Genomic DNA, 22,356 nt, shown 5'->3' with positions numbered 1-22,356 from the left:
TATGGTTTGAATAAGTGGGTTTTTTACAAGCTTATAAAGCATCATCTTTGCAAAACATAGTATTCTTAATCACCATCATAGTAAAAAAACGAGCATGCGCTGTATGAAGATGTCATCTCTTTCACTGTATAGCTCTCATATGGAAAAATAACAAAATTTGAATTAATGTTGAACATTTCTTTAAACATATATTGCACTAAAAACATTTCTTGGCCTGTATTCTTGATAATTTCCATTGAGGACAGCTGTATAACTAAGAACAGAACTTATCCCTCTGGGGTTTAAGCAGCCAGAATTTGATTGAATAGACCAGAAGACCATACACACACGACAGTAACTCAATTTAATATTGGCCTCTGTGGAATGTGTGTTATGATTTCTAATGATTAGTTATGCAGTCATTGGTAGAACATCCTCCAACTGGATATTGGTTTTATTTAGAGGCTGTCTTTACTCTGTAAACAGAGTACATATTCAGATTGCTAGGGAATTTATTCTTTAAATGCTACCTAACTGTAAATTCTGTGTCTTTTTGTTCTTGTGCTAAAGAAACCAAGCCTGAATGAGTTGCAGCTTCATTTTCCTGTGTTGATCTGCCTCTGTCATTAATTAGAGAAAGACTAGAAAGGAGATAGAAAAAATAATGCCTCTTTATTACTAAAAAAAATAAAAATGGCTGCCTAGAGTGGGTAGAGGAGAGAGTTTGAAGACAAAGGAAGACATTTCTTTTAATGAGTCTTTAATTTAGGTGACCTTTAAATAAGGGTGTAATCTTGGGAATGGAATCAAGATGTTTATTACCAGCAGATCAGATGTCAGAATCATGCTGAGTATTAGGACAAGGATAACTTGGGTAAATGAAAAGAAAGGGGAATTATTTAAGCAACTACTAGCAGAATAAACACATTTAGTGTACCCCAAAAGCTCACCTGCTCCTCTAAACTCATAGAAGTTTTCAGAAGTCATTCTATAAGTTCATCAAATTAGTATAGAGCCTTTTGACAAATTTGGCTCCATTTATTATATAAATAACAAGTAAAAGGGTTGTAACTTGATGGAAGAGGTTTTAGTTTTATGTCATGGAAAATTTTAAGTTAGCAAGACAGCTGATTTTTATGTGCTGTTGAACCTCTGGAAATCTAATAAACCTTAACAAGTGTGGCATTTTGGGGTATGGTGACAGAACGCTAGCTAAGGGTTCAACACTACTTAGTTTGATTACTTCAGATAACTGTCATTAACATTTCTCTGTAGACTGTAATTTATTTAAAAAAAAAAAAAAAGGTGAAGTAAAGGATGATGCTGGAACACATTTGAACTAATGACTTCCTTTGGTCTGGTGAAGTCCTGAATTCTTCCTGAAGAAGCTGCCAGAATTTCTCTTTGCCTTCAGCACGGTATTGTTTCTGTATTCAGTATTGGTTTTGGCTAATCAGTTAGATGGCAAACTCTTTAGAGAAGTGACATGTGATTAGGCCAAAAGTCATAATTACTTATTATGTTATAGTGAAAGCTATAAAAAATGTGTTCAGACCTTAATTTTGGACTTCTAAAACAGGTATCCATTAAACATCTAAAGTCGTAGAATCATCAAGGTTGAAAGAGACCCTTAAGATCATCAAGTCCAGTTGTCAACCCAAGACTACCACTATAACCCCTAAACCACTAAATCACATCATCCAGATCCAGCCACCTCTTAGACATCTCCAGGGATGGTAACTCCACCCTGGGCAACCAATTCCAATGCCCGACCACCCTAACACTGAAATTTTTTTTCTAGTATCTTAATCTCCCTTGTCTCTTAATCTTAAGGCTGTGTCCTCTGGTCCTCTTACTGCAGGCACAGTAGAAGAGACTGGCCCCCACCTCACTATAACTTCCTGTCAGGTACTTGCAGAGAGCAATGAGGTCCCTTCTGAGTCCCCTCTTCTCGAGAATAAACAACCCCAGCTCTCTCAGCCATTCCTCATAAGACACATTTTCCAGACCTTTCACAAGCCTTCTGTGGTCATGCCCTAGCACCTCAATGTCCTTTCTGAAGTGAGAGGCCCAGAACTAAACACAGGACTCAAGGTGTGGCCTCACCAGTGCTGAGGGCAGGAGGGTGATCACTGCCCTGGTCCTGCTGGCCACACTGTTCTTCACAGAGGCCAGAATGCCATTGATCTTCTTGGCCACCTGGGCACACTGCTGGCTCATACTGAGCCCCCCCCCGGTCCTTTTCTGCTGAGCAGCTCTTGAGCCACTCTTCCCCAGGCTTGTCAGGCTTCATGGGGTTGCTGGGACTCGAATGCAGGACCCAGCACTTCCCCTTTGTCCTCATGATGTTGTCCTCGGCTCACAGATCGAGTCTGTCCAGGTTTCCCTGCAGAGCCTTCCTACTCTTAAGCAAATCAACACTCCAATCCAACTTAGCATTTTCTGCAAATTTACTGAGGGTGCTCCAAATCCCCAGGTCCAGATCATCAAAAAAAGGTGTTTAACCAGCCCCAAAACTGAGCCCTGGGGAACACCATTAGTGACCCATCACCAGGTGGATTTAGTTCCATTCACCGTAACACTCCAAGCCTGGCCATCCAGCCTGGTTTTTATTTACTGAGGTGTTCACCCATTTAGGAGGATGCTGTGGGAGACTGTCAAATGCTTTACTGAAGTCTAGATAGACTACATCCACAGCCTTTCCCTCATCTACTAAGTGGGTCACTTGGTCATAGAAGAAGATCAGATTGGTCAAGCAGGACCAGTTATAAATGCATGGTTGCTGGACTTGATCCCCTGATTGTCCTGCATGTGCCATGTATTGGCACTTAGGATGATCTCTTCCATAACCGCGGCCCGAGCTGAGGCTGACAGGCCTGTAGTTCCCTGAGACATCCTTCAGATGCTTCTTGTCGATTCCCTTTACATTTGCTAATTTCCAGTCAGCTGGAACTTCTTCAGTGAAGTGTCCTTCAAAAAGTGTATATAGCATCCAATTTGGAGTCTGTGGATACTACACTATTGCAAACAAAAATAAAAATTGCTATAGTTATTCTGATGCCTGTCTTCAGAGATAATTAAATTTTGTAAGAGCAAAATCTGTTTGTCTTTATCATATTTTTATGCTTTGTTGTTTCTGTTCTCAGCTGTCAAACATAGCTACTATTTTTAGAATAGAAAAGAATCATTTAGGTTGGAAAAGAACTTTAAGATCATCAAGTAACTCAGCACTGCCAAGTCTACCACTAAAGCATGCCCCTAAGTGCCATGTCTGTTAAATATCCCCAGATACAGTGACTCTACCACTTCCCTGGGCAGCTGGTTTCAATGGCTGACAACCTTTTCTGTGAAAAAAATCTTTCCTATTATCTAATCTAAACCTCCTGGGTTCAGAGGCCTTTTCCTCTTGTACTATCACTTGTTGCCTGGGAGAAGAGACTGGCCCCCCCTGTTTCACTACAGCCTCCTTTCAAGAAGTTGTAGAGAGCAATAAGGGTCATCTCTGAGCCTCCTTTGCTCCAGTCTGAACAATGCAATCTCCCACAGCTGCTTCTTACAAGACTTGTGCTCAAGATCCTTCACCAGCTTCATTGCCTTTCTCCCCATGCTTCAGCACCTCAATATCTTTCTGGTAGTGAGGCGCTCAAAAGTGAGCACAGGATTTGAGGCCGCACCAGTTCTGATGACAGAGCACTGCCCTGGTCCTGTTTGCCCTCACTATTCTTGATCCAGAGCAGGATGCCATTGGCCTTGGCACCTGGGCACAATGCTGGCTCAAGTTCAACTGCTGTTAATCAGCACACCCAGGTCCTTTTCTGCTGAGCCACTTTCTCACAGCCTGTAGTGATGCCTGGGGTTATTATGACCCAAGTGCAGGATCCAGCAGTTCTTGTTGAACCTCATGCCAGTGTCTTTGGTCCATTGATCCAGCCCATCCACGTCCCTCTGCAGGGCCTTCCTACCCCCCACCAGATCATCACTGCTGCCCAACTTGGTGTTGTCTGCAAACTGACTGAGGGTGCATTTGGTCCCCTTGTCCAGTGTATTGCTAAAGATGTTAAACAGAACTGGCCCAAATACTGAGCCCTGGGGAACCAGCGACCGGCCAGATGTAGCACCATTCACTGCCACTCTCTAGGCCCACCTATCCAGCCAGTTTTTTTATCCATTGAAGAGTGCACCCATCCAAGCCATGAGCAGAAAAAGGCTGTGAGAAAATGTCAAAGGCTTTATTAAAGTCCAGGTAGACAACAGCCACAGCCTTTCCCTCATCCGTTAAATGAGTTGTCTTGCCATAGGGATCAGGTTGATCAAGTATGACCTGCCTTTCATAAACCTATACTGGCTGAGCCTGATCCCCTGGTTATTTGGCATGTGTGGCATGATGATCCTATGCCTGAACTTTTTGGTATTCCTTCCTGCAGAATATGCAGCCTTCCTAGATTCCTTTGTCCTGCAGGACTTCTTCCCAAGGGACTCTCTCAACCAATCTCCTAAACAGGCCAAAGTATTCCCTCTGGAATTCCAAGGTAACAGTTCTCCTGACTGCCCTCTCCATTCTGCAAGGATTAAAAATTCTGTCATTTCATGACTGCTATGCATAAGACAACCTTCCACCCCCACCCAGAATTCCCTCTCTGTTCACAAACAACAGGTCCAGAGGGCTCTTTCCCTAGTTGGCTCTCACCAAGTGCATCAGGAAATCATCTTCCACACACTCCAGAGACCTCCTAGACCTCTTTGTTGTGTTGTATTTTCAAGACGTCTAGTATGTGGAAGTTCCTCATAAGAACAAGGGAGAGCAATTGTGAGACTTCTCCCAGCTGCTCACAGAATATTCCATCTGCCCTTTGTCCTGGCTGGGTGGTCTATAAGACTGCCACCAGGGTGTCTGCCCTGTTGGCCTTCTTGATTCTTACCCATGAACACTCAACTCTATCATCACCATCATTCAGCTCCAGGAAATCAAGACTCCAGGAAATCAACACAAAATGTGTTATAGTGTTAGAGAAACCTGTATACAATGCAGCAGAATAAACTTTTTGTAAATTGAATATTGCCTGGACTTAGTAAAGCTGTAGTGAAATACAGAATGCAATGTATTTAATATTTCAATGCATATATAGTCTTTCTTCAGAGATAATAAAGTCTTAAGAAAATAATTGAAGTTTATGGCTAAAGTTGTCTGATACGTCTGTTATCAACATCTTATTTCATTTGTTAGAACACTGCCAAAGTTTTAACTGTTTTGGCTGGATTTTCCATGTCATGGAAAAGAAAAGGGATTTGTTTTCAAAGTTACTTTAAAAATGATTCATCTGTTTCCAGGATCATGTTATGGGAAAATCCATTGATAGGCTTTTTTCTTTTTTTCCTTTTTTTTTCTTCATGAGAAACCTAGTGTCTTCAGTTTTTTGATTTTGCACAGAGCATACAGACTAACTTTGGAGTTCTTAGTATTTTTAGCCCTAATACTCTCCTTAATAGGCTTTTTTTTTTTTTTTTTTAAATTATTGTTGTTGTTTTAACTAACAGGTTCCTTAGAGATGTTCCTTTGTAATGAAGCTGAAACAAGATTTTTTCAGTGATTGAAGTAGTATCTTTCTTTACACTTTCAGCAAAAAAAAAAAAAAGACTATTTTTTTTTGGAATTAAGAAAATGAAATTTATTCTTCCTTTTAGAATGTGTCTTTCTTGAACTGGAGCTCATTGAAAAGAAACATTTTTTTGGTTTCCTTTTTCTCTTTCATGCCACTGTTGTCTAATAGCTTCTATGGTCAGGATTTTTGTTTTTGATCCTCCACCTAAAATTCATCTGAATGTGTAGAAGTTTATTTTTTGTTGTTTTGTTTGTTTGTTTTGTTTACTTGTTTGATTGGAGACTGAGGAGAGATAGGAGTCCATTTAACATGTACTTACACTTGAAACTCAGTGCTGAATAGTACATACTTTTGAAATTACAAGTCCTACATCTGTTTGTTGTATCAATCTTTGCTATTGTTAATGCTAAGTGAATCTTAATCAGGAGCTGATCTTCATCCTCTGGGAAGCACAGAAGCATTCATTCTGCTCTTTTATAAGCTCTAAATAGCTCATTAAAAAGAATTTTTAGATCAGCTCTTTCTTGTTGTTTCATTTTACTGAACATAGCAGTTCTCTACAATGCAAATGCATTGTGTGTTTGAAGATGTCTCTGTTTCTCTATTTATGTAGTCTAATTTTTTTAATAAAGTAAAAGATGTTATCAGACATAATTTTCAGGCAAAAAAAAGTATTTACACAACTGTGTACCCTCAAGTCTGTTTTGCTCTTTTTATCTATCTTAACCTCTAAGAATTCATATTATAGATAAGGTATTCAAATACATTACCTTTTATTTTCTTATTGTATGGTTTGGGTCTTTTTAAAATTGTTTTGTTTTAATTAACTCCTCCTAGCACATCTTTTGTGTGACTGTGATTTGCTGTGTGTTCTTGTGGCTAACTGGAATCAGCAAATCCCCCATGCTGCATGTGATTGCTGGCATGGATTTGGATACCTGCCTAAGTGTCTGCTTGGAAGGTACAAGAACAAAGCGCTACCTGTTTTAAAATTCTAGTTATTTGTCATTAAAGATTTGATTTTATCTTAACAAGATTGTAGTTGTGGCTAGGATTATGCCATTTATGGATACTTCAGTGCCAGGAGTTTTCTTTTGTGAAGGGTGAATTCATGATAATTTCCTGGAGTTTTACATTTAGAGAAATCTGTCTCACTGAGTAGAAAACACTTTTTACCCAGAGCATAGTGTTCATAACATGACCACAGACATTCTTCTAAAATTCTCTTTTAAGAATATTAAGCCTTGGCCTATGTGATAGTAGTTTTACTTTTTTTGAGTTAAGTTTTGCAGGCCAGACCTGCTGCCTTGATGCAGGGACACCATGGATGAATCAGTATAATCTTGCTCCATTGTAGGCAGTAGCTTTGCTGTGTATTTGAAGGTGGGAATGTCTGCCCTGCCTATAGGTGTATGCCATTCCTGAACTGATTCTTTAGCTTCTGCAGGTCTCTCAACTTCGGGCTAGGTGGACAGCCCTTAAAAGCCCAAATGTAAGGAGATATTTGTTGGGTAGCACCTGGGAATGCTGTGGTTTACTGCTGGACCCCTGCATGATGGGCTGCCTTGAATTGTGGCAGCTCCCTTTTCTCTGTGCAAGACTGTGCTTACTGCTGCCCAGTTCATTCTTGGAGGAGTTTGAAACATAATTCCCTGTTTAAAAACTGATAGAACACCATTGTTCATTTGGTATAGTGCCACATACTGAAACAGTTGGGTCAATGCTTAGGAATTGCATAATTAGCTGGAAGAGTGAGGTTTCCTGATAGAGGTTTTGGGTTTTGATGTCGGTTTTTGAGTTTTTGGATAATGCGAAAATGACTCAAGGAGCAAGAGCTGAGGGTCACTTGATGCACATGTACATGGAAGCAGCTTCCCTAAGGGCAATAGGGAACAACTGCAAAAGCAAAATTAATCAAACATTATCAGTGTGAAAATACTTATTAGGGAAAATATAAACCAGTAAAATCAGTCATTAGGTAAATACTAGCAAAGGATCACTGATTTTGAGAGACCTTTTATAGTATGCACCATATGTGGATTGTGGTTTTATGTTCTCATGTAAAGATTTTTTTAATATGTCATCAGAAGTATGGAATACGTGTAAATGGAAGATTATTGGCTTCAGCACAACAGAAGGCAATGGAATTTTCTAGAATGATTTTTTTTTACAAAGCTGTATATTAATAATTGTGTTACTACTTCTGTAACATAGTATAAAATAATTTACCTATGCGAGTGTAAAATTCCTGAGTCTCAAACTTCATAAGTCTACATGCTTGCTTTAAGAAAAAGCAAACAAAGAGTGAGACAGAAATAAATTAACTTGGCTTAGAGTCAAAGCATTGTTAAGATATGTGACACGACAGCAGACACAAAATTGGAGGGAGAAGAAAGTAAAGAATATAATTAAAATGTTATTTTCTCTTTCCAGTTACCTGTCTTCTTTTGTTACTCATATACACTTGTTGAAATTTCATGTAAATGATTGATTGACTCAGCAAACTCATTGTAATAAATTATGTTTGATGTGCTATCTTGAAAAAAAATCTTTTGAAATTCTGTCTCTTTTCTTTGTCTGCTGACCTTGTGGCTTTTAATATCTTGTTTCCCATCTGTCTGATTCCATCATAATCTGAGCATAACTTTTCAGGCCTTAATGCAGCTCTCTTTTTGTTCTGATTTAAGTAAGTCTGTAACACAAATATGGGATTTGGCCATCAACAGTAATATTAGAAAGGAATGTTGAAATATGTGTTCCCTTTACTGATGTGAAATACAGAAATGCTGATCTGTAGATATTTGATAATGCATATTTACAGTGCATAGATGTGTCTCTGCAAGCAAATGAATACAGAGATGTCTGTATCATGGTAATATGTCTGCTTTAATGGTGTAAGTTCAAAGGTTATTTTTAAGGATTATTTCTTAATTAAATGAGAAAATAAATGGGTCTATAAGGTTTCAGGAAGGCAGTTTTAAGTATAGATTTTAAAAATACTTAACTACATATGTCATACATCTGTACCCAAACTCCAGTTTGAGAGATTGATTGTATTAAAGATGTTTCTACTGCAAGAGGTGTCTCTAGCAGTGAGGTCCTGAGTCTTGAATTACAGGGGAATTTGGAGTAGACTTACATTATTACAAACATCTTTTTCTAAAGGATATAATGTCTATAAAAATGTTCATTTGGGGTATCTTTTTTATGCCTATAGTTCAGCAGTTTGCTTAACATCTGTAAGATATAGATAGATAAATTCTTCATGTTATTTATTAATAACATTAATTGTGTATGCTGAAAGGTTTTTTTGGACAGTGCCTTTTTAGTGGGGCTAAATCTTTGGAGAGACCCAAGAAAATGAACTGAGCCAGAAGAGGACTGAGAAGAAAGGGAAAGGCATGGTAGTCCTGGGAAAGTTTCATGGGACCATAGAAGTAGAATCATCTTCAAAGTTTGCTGAACTTGTCAGAAAGTTATTATGAATGTGGCAAAAGGCCACAGAGTTCACTCAATGGTGCATTTTTATATAAAACACAGAACACCAATATATTTACTTTACTGTGGTCTATACAAGTTTATTTGTTTGGTGATGATACTACAGCTACTGCTAATAATTAATTTTCTCTGTCTAATTTGACTATAAATAAGGTACCCAAATCAGAGAAGGAAGTCAGAGGAAGCCAAAGGCTTTTTTCCTTCATGATTTATTGCAAAACTCATTATAAGCCATAATAAGCAAACCAGTTTCATAGGCTACATAGGCATATGCATTCAAGCAAATGGTCAGTACAGTGACTGAAATGGAATTATTCTTCTACTAAGTAGCAAGTTGAACTGAGACTTTGAACTCAGTTTGAGCAACTGTTAGTTCCAACATTGCCATCTTTATAAGCTCTGACTTCCCTGGCATTTTCGATCTCTTGCTACTGAAACAAGAGTGAAGCAGATGCTTTGGTGGTGAAAGGTCAATATCTAGTGAGCATAATGTTTTAATCCCTTTTTTCTTAGTGTACTGTGAACAAGTGCTTTGGAGAAATCTAGATGTGTTTTTTTTTTTTTTTTTTTCCATTACTGAAAATATTACATTCATCTCATCAGGGAAGCTGAAGCAATTTGCAACACTATGTTAAGAAGATACATTTTTAGGGATAAAAGTTTTTTTGTGAAGAATTTTGTTTATGAAACTCCAATCCTTAACTCTATAGCATAGAATGTAGAAACAAATGGATAGCTTGAAATCTTGGCTCAATTACATTCAATATCAATATTCTGTTTCACTACATTTTAATTCACTATGTCCTTCCCAGAGTTAAGTTTGATATAGTATTTCTTGTATGGAAAATGTGGAAAGTTAAATGCATATTCTTTGTCTTTAGAATAAATGCCAGTTGTAATGGATCTCACCTGTCAGTGAAATTTGTGTTGATGTGTCAGCTGTGTAGTGTTGCATACTAATACAGAAGAATATCTAATGAATAGTATTTCATCATCACTGCAGAGCCATTTGCTGTGGTAGAGAAAGTATCATGATGGAGTGTGACCCCAAATTGAAAAATGGCAGAAACGATGGGTCAAGGCTATGTGTTACTAATCAACAACACACTCTTGTAACTCATTAACTCTCTCTCTATAATCATGGTGAGTTTCATTCTATGTTCCTGAAGAAAGTCGCAAACTAGGAAAAAAATTCTTTCTAGATACTTCCAGTTCCATTTCCTTAACTGCTGAGATTTTTCCTGGGTACCAAAGGACGGACATGGTTCAATATTTTAGCCAAATGAAGTGACACTGGGTTATAAAAAGCTGGACCAGAAATCCGGCTAGAAAATATTTTCCAACAGTTCTCAGGAATAAGGAATTGTATTTCTAGTTAGTGTATACAAATATAATCTTTGTTAGTAGTTAGACTCTTATTTGCTGTATATTTTCTTAGGTATTCTGCTGTACTAAATCACTGAATCCATGATTTACAGTTAAATATTTTCTTTAAATATGATGGTGACACATTCACATTGTCTTTTCAGAATAAATGGAGAAAGAATAAGAAAATTAAATGGCTTTTGTTTCCTGGGAATTCTTACATAATTCACATATTGGAATATGAAGGGTGGACTCTGAATTCATTGTGTGTTTTATTGTAGAGTAGACTGATTAGTAGGTACAAAATAGTATAAAGCAAATTTCTTCCATCTACTGGGAGAAATATGGAGAAAATAATATTTTTGGAAAAAAATTCTTCACATGGTCTATGGTTCAGGCTAGCACTTGCACTTACTGGTGCAGCTGGTTAACAGAATAAAACAATTGCATTGTATCTGATGAATTAGTGATAACCTTCCATGGTAACTGTAATGCTTTATTGTTTTACTTGGCTTCAGATATTGTAACACACTGTATTCCCTCAAAGAATTAAGAATATAGAATCTGCTAGGGGTTATAACAGAACCACTGATCTTCATGCATTACTGCATCATGAATGTTAATTTCTTTTTCCTAAGATGTAATCATACTTACAAAATATGTATTAAAACTTACATTCTGATTCCTAAGTTGGCATGCTGTATTTTCCCAAAAGTTAATATTTTTCCAGTTCTGTCTGACTAATAACTTGCTAAATCTCTCCTTATCTTCTAAAGGCAGATGATTTATTAAGGCCCACGACTTAATTAATATTACAGAACATGTGGGGAGCTGAAGAATTCAGAAATATTTTCCATAACTTAGACATGTAAAATGAAAACCATAGGAGAAAACTAAAAGATAATCTTGTAACTTAGGAAAAAAATCTTTGTGATTTAAGCATGGGATTGAGGTTCAGGAAATGGTGCTTCCATTTCCTTTAAAGCCATCATGCTTCCCACTAGACTTTGCACAAGACACTGCTGCAGCTGACAATTCTGCAAAATATTTAGTGTAACATTCTCTTATCTCTCAGGGTAGTTTAATGCTACATATGTCCAGCATTGCTAATGTTATAGGGAATGTGTTAATTTTTGAGTTTATTGAGTTGTACTTAAGCACTTCCATGATATAGCTGTAGCTTGAGTTTTTCTCATGTTAAAAAAGTGTACAGAATATATAATATCTAAAGGATACTTTTGTGACATAAATATGTTAACTTATGTATCTAAAGCACATAGAAAGAAATCTCAGAGAAGTTGTCAATGAAGTTTCAGCTTTCCTGAATACTATGCTTTTTTCCATTTTCAGGTTGCATGTCTCACTCATGTAGCAGCTAATTACCTTAATTGCAAAATTGAAGCAAAACGTTGGGGTACTGCTCATGGGAGTATTGTCCCATATCAGGTAAGCAGAAAACATTGGGATTTTTTCTCCTGGAATTAATTATTTGATGTATTATGAGGCTGAGAACTGACTTTTCCCATGACCTGTAGGCTGTAATGTGTCTGTGTTGAGGTATGACAAGGTTCTGTTGTTCATTGTCATTTCTGCATTTTGCATATTTCTTCATCAGCAGCAGATTAGTAACAGAACACTGAAATAGATCAAAGGTGTTTGCTGAAATTGGATGACTTTAAAGCTAGCATGATGACTTGATTGGTTTTCACCTAACAGAGAAACCTTTTTTTTAAGTTACCTGACTTCCATTCCACTGGTTATAAACAGAAATCTTTCAATCTTTTCCCGCTGAATTTTGGTGGTTTTATCCTGTGAGTCTACAAGAGCAGTCTAAATGACCAAGATAATCTATCAGTTCTACACATTTGTAATTTTCTATTGATTTTGCTACAAATGACTGCCTCAGTATGACAACAGGTTGACAAAAGGAATTAACCAGAACTCAGATTTCCTCAGCAGAATTCATACTCTGCTACATCTAATGAAGGGTTGACATTTCTTAAAATAACATGACCTTCATCATATAAACAAGCACAGGCAAAAAAAAATCTCACTGCAAGTTTTATCTTACTTTTGACCAGTACGGTAAACTCTTCTAGTAAACAAAAAAATTTGTTCTTTTCTAGCTGTTTGTGTTCTTAGATGGAGGTTATGCCTTTACAGAGACTTGAGCATATATTTAAGTTTAAAAAATCTATACTTTATTTAATATTTCTGGTGTTTCTTACCAAGTAGTCATGTTTGCATCTAGCTAGGCAGAGCCTTGTATTTATTTTATGTCCAGAGTCCTTTAAGTCTTGAGAGAAGCAGTTTCCAGAATTTGCCTGTGAGAACTCCACCCAAATACTGCTGAATTTCTTTACCCTCTTCTTTTTTTTAGAGAAAGTGAGGGAAATTTAGTGGATAGTCTTCCCAGTGGTGAAGATCATGGTGATCATAATTGAAAGATTTGCTGCTATTGACTATAAAATCCAAAGCTAATTTTTTCCACTGTTATGCAGAACTCTCTCACTAGCTGGTCACAGCCAGACCTCCTCAGGTCTAAAACCAAAATGAGCTGGTTTTGTCAGGAGACCTTTTCCAATACTTGTATTGCATAATCAGCTGTCTTGTTATGAATTAGCTACAACAAATGGCGCATTGTCTCAGACCAATGGGGAGGTGTTGTGGCTCTTTCTGAAAGACTGAGTTTTGTCCTGCAGTATTCTTGTCTCCAGTGCTACTGGTGTAGCAGTATGGGTGTGTTTTCTAGAACCAGCTCTCATGACCCAGTGTAACCAAGCATTACACAAGTATTTATATTCTGCTATGTTTCTGTGATGCGACCTTTTGGTACAAGTCTTTTGAACTTTAGTATGTTGAAAGTATAAAACAGATCTGAAGTATCTGAAGTTTGTATAAGCAAACGCAAAAACCTGACTAAACAAAGCATTTTATCTTCACCATATGGCATTTGGCTGAATAATGAAACTTGCATTCTTTTATGTCCTTTTGGCCTTTTTTTTCCACAGTCAAAATGAAAAGCATGCATTGAGTATCCTTTGTTTCTTTTTTTCATAGACAGCTCTTTAGGTCTAGGAGGTTGTTTTAGCTGGTTTTTGATCTAATCTTGATTAGTCATTATGAAAATAAAATTATTTTTAAAAAATCCTACTAAAAATATGAGTTCTATGTTTCTGTGTGCTGTTTCTGTAGTAGGTATTAGAAATATTACCTCAATAATATAAACAATTTTAATCTGAATTTTCTTGTTCATAAACCAATAATTAGGATGGATTTTTAAAATGGGTGGAGTTGTCTGTTTATGTTTATGGCTTAACATAGCATTAGCTAGCATGGTTGCAATTCTGATTGTAACCATAAGAATATTTTGTGGTATAGATGGTTTTTTTCCCTTTACTAACCTATGCTATACTTAGATTGCAAAGCTCTTCATAAACTTGACTTAACTGTCACTGTTGCTATTCTACTAGTTTTTCTAGTTTCTCCTACAGCTCATTTGTAATATAGTAATTTGTAATACAGAACTGATGTCTGAAACCTGACTTTCATTCCTCATTCTACTTATTGAATATGCTGTCTTTTACTTACTAAGCTAACAACTTTCACAACATTAATTTTTACAATTTTTTTTGTTTCAAGATATTTTATCTTGAAGTGAACTACAAGTGAACTAAAATTTGTTCAAATAATGAAAAGCACATTTCAGAAAAATTAATATATATATATTTCAGAACGATTAGGTGGTAGCAAACTGTTGGTTGTTTTTTCACGTGTCCTTTATTTTGGGTTTTTTTGCTGTATTTTGAGTGTTTATACAGGTAATAAATTATGAAGTGATACAGAGCATGCAGTCCTGTAAAAAGTGTAAGGTTATGTTAAGTCATGGAGGATTGAGCAAACATGAGATCCTATTACAGATATTAAAAAGGCCAAATCAAAATAACTTACATCATCTTTCAGGGTGAGAGATCTCTGATCAAAGTCACCCTAGAACACTGACCAAAATAATAAAAAACCCTGTTAAAAGCATCCTAAAAATGTACATAAAAAGTTTTGGTGTTTTTTTTTTTTTTTTTTTTTTTTTTTTTTTTTTTTTTTTTTTTTTTTTTTTTCTTTTTCTTACAATTGTTACAGTAAGTGTTCTACATTGAATGGTATGGTAGCTTTTATTTCATTGAGCTTCACCAGAATAAATTTGTTCAAAATATCTTTGCAAATGGCTCTATTTTCTTCTATTTACAATGTCAAAATTACCTTTAACTGTATCTCTGTTATTTCACTGAATTTTCCCTGTTGCTTCTTGACTGAACACTGGCAGCATAATTTGTCCCTGAATGTGCTCTCTAGATTGACCTTTATTACTTTCCTTTGTATTAAAAAACATAAAAATCAAGCATTAATGGGAAGATGGGTTTTCTCTGTCCTGAAACTATTAATGTCTTTGAAAATCTAATTCCAGTCTGATTGGAGATGTTTGGTGTGCCAAGGCTTTCATATTCTTAAGATTTTTCTCATTTGCTGATAATGTGCTGACTTTGTGATATAATCATCTGAAATGTCTGAGTTTTCAGTTCCATGTGTTCATTACCAGAAGCCAAAGGAGAGGATTCAAATGTCTTTCGAGTATGTAATGTCTCCCAGGGTTCTTGTAAAACTAACTGTAAAGGTTTACCACAAATTTTCAATGGAGGTGAAATTTGCAATGTGCCACAAAGATGAATTACTCTAGATTCTTATCAGCCAAAATCAGAAATAGTTTCTTGAGTCCTGAAACCTTCATGAGAAATTACCTACTTTAAGCCTATCTGCTATTTAATCAGAGCAATGTAGCTGGAATTGGTCACTCCTGTGATAGTTATTGTAATTGGATCCCGATTTGCTTGGTTTCAAGTGTTAAAACACAAACCTTAAGTTCTGGGCTGTACATTAAATATCATTAGTACATTTTTTTAAAAAACAGTTTCAATAATGAGAGACCTTGTTTAGCAACAGCTGCTCCACGATTATCCAGAGGAAATCAGGACTTAAAAGCATCCGGTTTACATAATTGTGCTGAATAATAAAGTTCTTACTGTTTTTCACATGGGGTGATAAGGTCTTCCCCATTCTGGTGGTTTCAGTAATGTAGCTCTCTTGCCTGTGCCATCCCTGAGATCTGGACATTCACATTTTCGTCTTTCAGTTGGCCCACTTGGAATTCATTCTCCTGAGAAAGTCTATCAAACTGGAATGTTTAAAAGATGTTTCATGCTTCAGCTTGTCACCCTGCCATCAGACACCCTGGGCAACTGGGCAGTACTTTCAGAGGCAAAGTTTCAGCAAAAGGTATAGGGCTGTTTCCTCTCAGGCTGTAATGATGGAAGTCTATTTAGAAAACAGAAACCATGTTCTTGCAGATATCTAATGGATAAGATATTATTTTTGTTCCGGATTTGTTCCTAAGACTGACAGGACTTTCTCAAGTATCGTTCACTATATTTTCAGAATATGCAAAGGGCACAGCCATTCTAAATAGAAGTTAAAAACTTGAGACCAATTTTAACCAATTACCTTTTCTGTTGACTAACCTATGCATTGTAATAACTCATCAGATCCAACACTAATGGTTTTTTGTGTTAGAGCATCAATTAGATTCTTTAAGTATCAACTTCGGCTTGTGCTAGGCATAAAATTTCCTTCATATGAGGAAATTATCTTGGTATCAAAGTCAGTTGAAATGTATTATGAAAAAGTGTAAGCTCACAAGAAAGTGAAAGGTATGAGGTATTAGGAAGATGAGTACAGTCTTAGATAAAATGTCTCTGCATGTTTTTTATCATTTGCATCTCATACTTTTTGGTTATAGAATTTCATGCTGTCCAGGAGGCTTACAAAGAAAATCCCACACATGTCACTTGTGTCTCATCAGAGGAACAAAGAAATTCAATTATTGACCTGATTCATCTGGCAGAGATGCTTTCACAAAAAGGCACAATGTGCACCAATTTTTCTACCTCAGCTCTAGAGAATCTCTCTACTTCAGTCTCCTTTTTTTTTTCTTTCAGTGAAGAGGACAGCAGAATAATGTCAATCATTTAGAAATTTCAAACTGCTTATTCCATGCAAGAATGGTGATATGTACTCATTTTCTTGTCTGTCTTTATGTGGTTTTGTTGAATATTTCTGCAGTTAATGAATCTCGGAATCAAAGCGACAAAGAATAGGACTTTGAATATTTGCAAAGTTTTGTTTTGTGCATGAGACTCTCCTTAAATAAATCCAAAATGAAAGAAAATCTTTCTGCTCTATATTAGTCCAGTCTAGGAGAAGATGGAACTTATGCACAGGAAATATACTAAAATACAGATTTTTTTGGGTGGGAGGGGGAAGTTTTTAATTCAGGCAATGCAAGATGACCTTTCTTACTCTGCGAATATTATCTACATAATACTCATCTGGACTATTTAGACTGCCTTTGGGGCCCATTTTCTGTATTTTTTCTTCTAAGCAATGAAACAAAAATACCACTAAACATGAAATTTAAATATATTTACAGAACAACTGAATAGAAGCTTTGTGTTCTCAAGCAACAAAGCATGTTCTATCACAATACGTGAATAATATTTCCAAAGAATAGTTGAGCCATCCTCATGATAAATGTCTTTACTCATATGATACTTTAGTGGCCTTGATCTACTTACCTATAGGTTTGTTTTTTAATTATCTGCTTCCTTTATGTCTTCATCTTACAAGGCACAAGAAAGAGTGTCATAACAAAGCTTGTGTCAAAATGGATTCTGTAAAACAAGAAAACAAGAATATAATTTGCAGGATTTCTCCCTTTTCTTTGTTTTTGTGCAAGCTTCTATTTATATATCTCCTTACTAGATTTTTTTCAGAAGTTTCCTACTATGGTATGATGAGATTAACCACTGACTGCACAAAGGTTTTGGTCTTACTGTGATTATAGAGGACTAGAATTGGCACTCTGCTTGGTAAGAAGTGCTGGAGCATCGATTTTTTTCCTTGCCATTTTAGTAATTGAAGAAGTATAGTAATCATCTGTGGCAATCTCTGTAGAAAGCTGCTCATTTATGAGTAATTAATTCTCGTTATTCAAACCTGACAACATTATACTGATAATTTTGTAGAGATTGTCCTCCAGTGGGTTGTCAAGCCTCTCTCCTGGCAGAGCAGCTATCTTGAAACCAGTTCAGTAGATTTGCCTTGGGCAGTTTTAGATATGCTCTCAGGGTATGATATGAGATGTAGTTATAAATTCATTGATATATATCCTCTCTTGTCAGAGACAGCATTTTAAGGAAGCTGACCTTGTATGTACACAGGCAGCTTCTACCTGTACACAGGGAATTTTCAGATTGAAATAAAATGTATTTTTAATTGAAAACCTGACACTGGGTTTTTTTCTGAAGGAAATCCTTCTGTACAATTTCATTTTAAGCAATGCCTGCAAGATATTTTTTTAATGTCTCTTATACTTTGAATTTACAAAACAGACATGGATAATCACAATTAGCGTTAAGGAAAGATAGCTGACAAGTGAGACAGTCTCACTTTTGATTTCGTTCTGAGACTATTCTTATATATGTACTTATATATGTGCATGTACTGACATATTTTTTTACACTCATTTAAACTGAATGCACATTAAGATTATTTATTTGTCACTTGTCTGTGGATACATGAGAAAAACTCTAATTAAACTAGGATAGGAATACACGTGTACTCATGTTCAGTGTAATTTGGTGGATGTTTGTCTTTTATGTATACTATTAATTGTTTCCTCCACATTTGCCCATTGCTGGAGCGAGATGTAGTTGGTATTATTTAAAGCAAACATGTTACAAGGCTACTGAATATTGCAGATTTGTATATTCATGTCAAATTTAGTTCTTAGGAAGAGCAGTTTAACAGAGCCCTGATCACGAAGAGGGCCCTTCACATTGTAGCTGGCTGGAAGGTGATGAAAATAGGATCTGTGGGATTGCAGAGGAGATGGTGACTGCAGCTGGATCACTGCTTTCTTCTAATCTGTTTATTGGAGGCAGAATAATGAACTTTGCTTTTCCTTTTCTTAGCATATGTTTCATAGTCATTACTATACATTACATTACTATACAGCGCAGCCACTCATAAGCTGAAACATGTTTAAACAGTCTGAAAGAGAACTCAGAAATCTGTGTATCAGTATCCCTCAATGGCTTCTGACATGATCATCCTGCATATATATATGCACACACATACATAAATAGGTGCCTGTTTTTACTGTGCGAAGCTTGTGTCAATTTTGGTTGAGAAAAGTTGATTGTTAAGGAAAAGTATGTCCACTAGATGTCATTCATGTAATCTAGTTTTTGTTGCAGCATTTATTTCTGAAGAGCCATGTACGATGGTGGATACAATTTACCAGCATTATTAACTGTTTTTCTATATCCCGTACTTTTGACTTTATATAGGTGTTGCATACATGATTATCTCGGTGATGGGTTTGGTGCACCACTTAGTCCAGAACTCTTGTCTTTGCCAATTTTTGCTTACAATAGCATTCATTGTTGCATGACTAGATGTGTTATATAAAAGCACCCAGGTCAGCTGCATGTAGTTGGTAACACTGTGATGAGAGACATGAATATAGAGATCAGAGCATTATGCCCTGAAGGAGAACAAAAATATAATGTGATTAATATAATTCCACCCAAAATGTGATTTTTTCTAAGTTCTATATAACTAAAAGAGCTGTTCTTTAGAAAAGTGCCGATCTAATTAGGAAAGGGAACTCACATTTCAGAAACTTACACAAGTGGATTTGTATACTTACATATATTTGCCACATAACTATGCTTAAATATTGGAGTGACTTAAATTAGAATCATTTTAATCTAGCTGAAATAAAATGCCCTGTATGTGGACAGGTTGGAAGTGCATCTGAGTATTCAGTGAGGTGGGCCAATAGGATCTGAACTGACCAATATTAGTAAAGAGTTCTTTCTCCCCCTGCCTCCCTTCACCCATCTTTGTAGTACGGCATGTGCTAGTGTCTGCTAGACAGCTTCTGGGAAGCCATACCCATACTGCCATGGAAGAGCACCTGCTGCAACATTGGCCTGTGCTCTTTCCCACTTTCAGCTTGGAGCAGCTACAGTGAAACTGGAAGCTGGAGATCACAGCTTCCTCTAACCTCCCTTTCCCCTTCCATATGGAATAAAGAGTTTCACTGCCCTGTGTAGTCAGCCAGAGGGCAAGATGGGGAACTGATAATCCTCTTGGAATGAGCACTTGAATGAAAAATGATAAATGCTACATTGCATGGGGATTAACACTTGCTTATGAAATTGCTTTTAATAGAGTGATGCTTCTCTTTCAGCAGTGTGAAGGTTCATTGTACTCATAGACACCTTTTAATTGAGATTAAGAACTTTTACCACTGTTCAGCCAAAACGGAGCCATCTGCCACCAGAAACATAAAGCTGTTCAAAGCTGTTTCACTCTTTTTCATATTGTCCTCAAGAATGTAAACTACTTACTTTCACATAGCATTTACTTCCCTAAAGAAAGGCTTGTTCCCCACATCTTATCATGACATTCTTTCTCCCAGCATGAGAATTGCATTTCTGTTCCCATTTAATGCATATGTTTGAAGTCTGTGCTTTATCTCCATGGAACTCTGAAACGGGACTCTCCAGAGTTAGTTTAATGAATGGAGTTGCTATTTAAACTACATCTATTTTCATTTCTTTGATGGGAGAGTTTGTGTTATGCAGTGAGGATGTTCACAGAGTGGGTGAATCTGTGAGTGGTGTTTGTGAAGCTTGTTTGATATCTCTAAATATATTTGATATTAAGCACTGCTTCATAAAGAATTGGTGCACAACCTGGTTGCCACTTTGCAGGATGATCTCTTCTTTTCACAGTGAGATGACATGTCATCAAACCTGGTCATTAAGTTAATTTCCAAGCACTGATGTCTACAAATAAATTTGGTATGGGCTATATTGTTTTCTTGAAAATTACTGCCTTACTGTTACAATAAGGTTAGCTCCTCTGGAATCACAACTGTGGTACTCCAGTACACTGTTTCTCCTGAGAGTGCAGTCAGAAGGGTAGTGAGAGGGCTTCTGTTCTATCTTCAAAAATGACTTATGAACTTAAGAAGTATCAGTCCTGTTGTCTTTCTAAAGTATTGAAGATTTGAATGCTAGATCTGCTTATGAACATTAGCTTTAACTATGCAATGCTTTTTAATGTTGTTTCTCATGCCCTTTGTTACATTCAGAGATAATGTTGCATGATGCTAACACAGCACTAATGCTTTCAGTAATAAAATTTGATGGCAAAAAACTTAAAAATTGTAATCTAAGGCTTTTTCTATTATTAAACCACTATTATTACCAAAATGGTTTTGATTTCCTTACATTTTAATAAGTCGTAATTCTGTTGTATTGAGAGAGATAACGGTGAAGGTGAGAGAAAAAGAAAATTTAAGTAGTTCTCTGTTTTGACAAAATCATACTTGCTGACCATCACCTAAAACAAGCAGTACTCACTGGCTGGAATTTGCTCTTTTTATACAAATTAAGCTAGAGAAATTGATCTTACATCTGTATCCCCAAGGGAACTTCAGCCAGTTTTATCCAGTCTACACCTTCATCTTCATTCATTTATATCTAGGATAGTTTTGACAGATGTTTTTTCCAATTTCTATTCACCAGAAGTTTTGCAAAACGTGCTACAGTCTTGTTTATGTTGTTTTTGATGCCCACTGAGAGGAGTAAAAGGAATAGCTCTGTTTTCAGTAAGGAAGATAGAACCTGGAATTAGAGATAGGTTTTTGGTTATATAGTTAGTGATGTGTTATTGCAGTTGATCACCATGTTGCGTCTAGCAAGTTTTTATATATGCAAATATATGTACATCTACAATGTTCCTATTCCTGGATTATGTGAAGTCAGTTCATTCATGTTTCCCTCAAAGTTGTATTTTCTCTTGTATCTTTTTGATTTTATCTCTGATAAGATTTCCACTTTGATCACCTCTTCAAGTGGTATGTCCAGATCCACCAAGTGTCTTAAGTGGATTCTGCATGTTTCTGAGTAACACAAAAAGCTTTCACATGTGTTTATGGCACCTAAGAATAACTTGGTTTAGCTTTTTTAACAGCAACACATTGCAGTGTCCCCTTCATCTAAGGTGTTCTGTTGCTAGGGCAGGAGAACAGCATATAGTTCTATGCCTAAACTTTGGTGATTGCTTACCAGCTGGAGCTTCCTTTTGATGTACTGTTAAAAGGTTCTTGGGCTTCCTTTGTCTGTATTCCATGTTTTTTGTTTTGTTTCACTATTTTACACAATAGTTAGTTATCAGTTACACTGATGACTCCAAATCCACTGAAGCCCTGCAGAAGTGAGGTTATTCTGCTGGAGTGACTTCTGAGGTAGCAGAAGCCAAAGCAACTTCTTGACTATGATCTTGATTTATGTCAACTACAGCAAGTTGAGGGTTCTCAAATTTTGAATGAGGATGTCCCCGTGTGGCTTGATGAACTTTTTAATTTTTGGCATGTTTGTTTTACATCATTAGTCATCTCTCTCTTCCTGAGTGCTTCTAGGTAGATGAAGCTCGAGATTTCAAAAAGTTGTAACAATATGGAAGACTCAACTTGTGTTTCATATTTTATGTTTTAGAAAGCTACCAAGGTTAGAAGTTAAATTATCTTAGTGGAAAGGCTGCTCTTTTCTAGATAAAAATAAAAAGCAGACAAAAGGTTATCCTTTAATTTGCTGTCAGTTGATATTAGTTGTGCTTCATGTGGAATGGCCATAATAATAAACAAATAGGAAGTTGATGTGACTTCCTTCACTAGAGAAACATTAGCTGAATCAATGTAACAGTTAAATCCTAACATAAAGACAAG

The 22,356-nt window shown here is 36.4% G+C and overlaps 1 protein-coding gene across 8 annotated transcripts in view; it reads left to right on the top strand.

Moving 5' to 3' along the window:
* The window catches only part of SUGCT (succinyl-CoA:glutarate-CoA transferase), a 317,512-nt gene that overhangs the window by 49,114 nt on the left and 246,042 nt on the right, over positions 1–22,356 (top strand). For all 8 annotated transcript variants that reach the window (XR_014589484.1, XR_014589485.1, XM_083856373.1 and 5 more), the window contains one exon: positions 11,793–11,888. Coding sequence is in view for 6 of the 8 variants with exons in the window: in XM_083856373.1 (XP_083712499.1) it covers positions 11,793–11,888 (96 nt within the window). In the remaining 2 variants the exon portion in view is untranslated. The remainder of the gene's footprint in view (positions 1–11,792; positions 11,889–22,356) is intronic.

Source organism: Zosterops lateralis, assembly GCF_965231275.1.
Source record: "Zosterops lateralis genome assembly, chromosome: 1".
NCBI classification, from domain to species: Eukaryota; Metazoa; Chordata; class Aves; order Passeriformes; family Zosteropidae; genus Zosterops; species Zosterops lateralis.
This window is presented reverse-complemented; position numbering and strand designations above follow the sequence as displayed.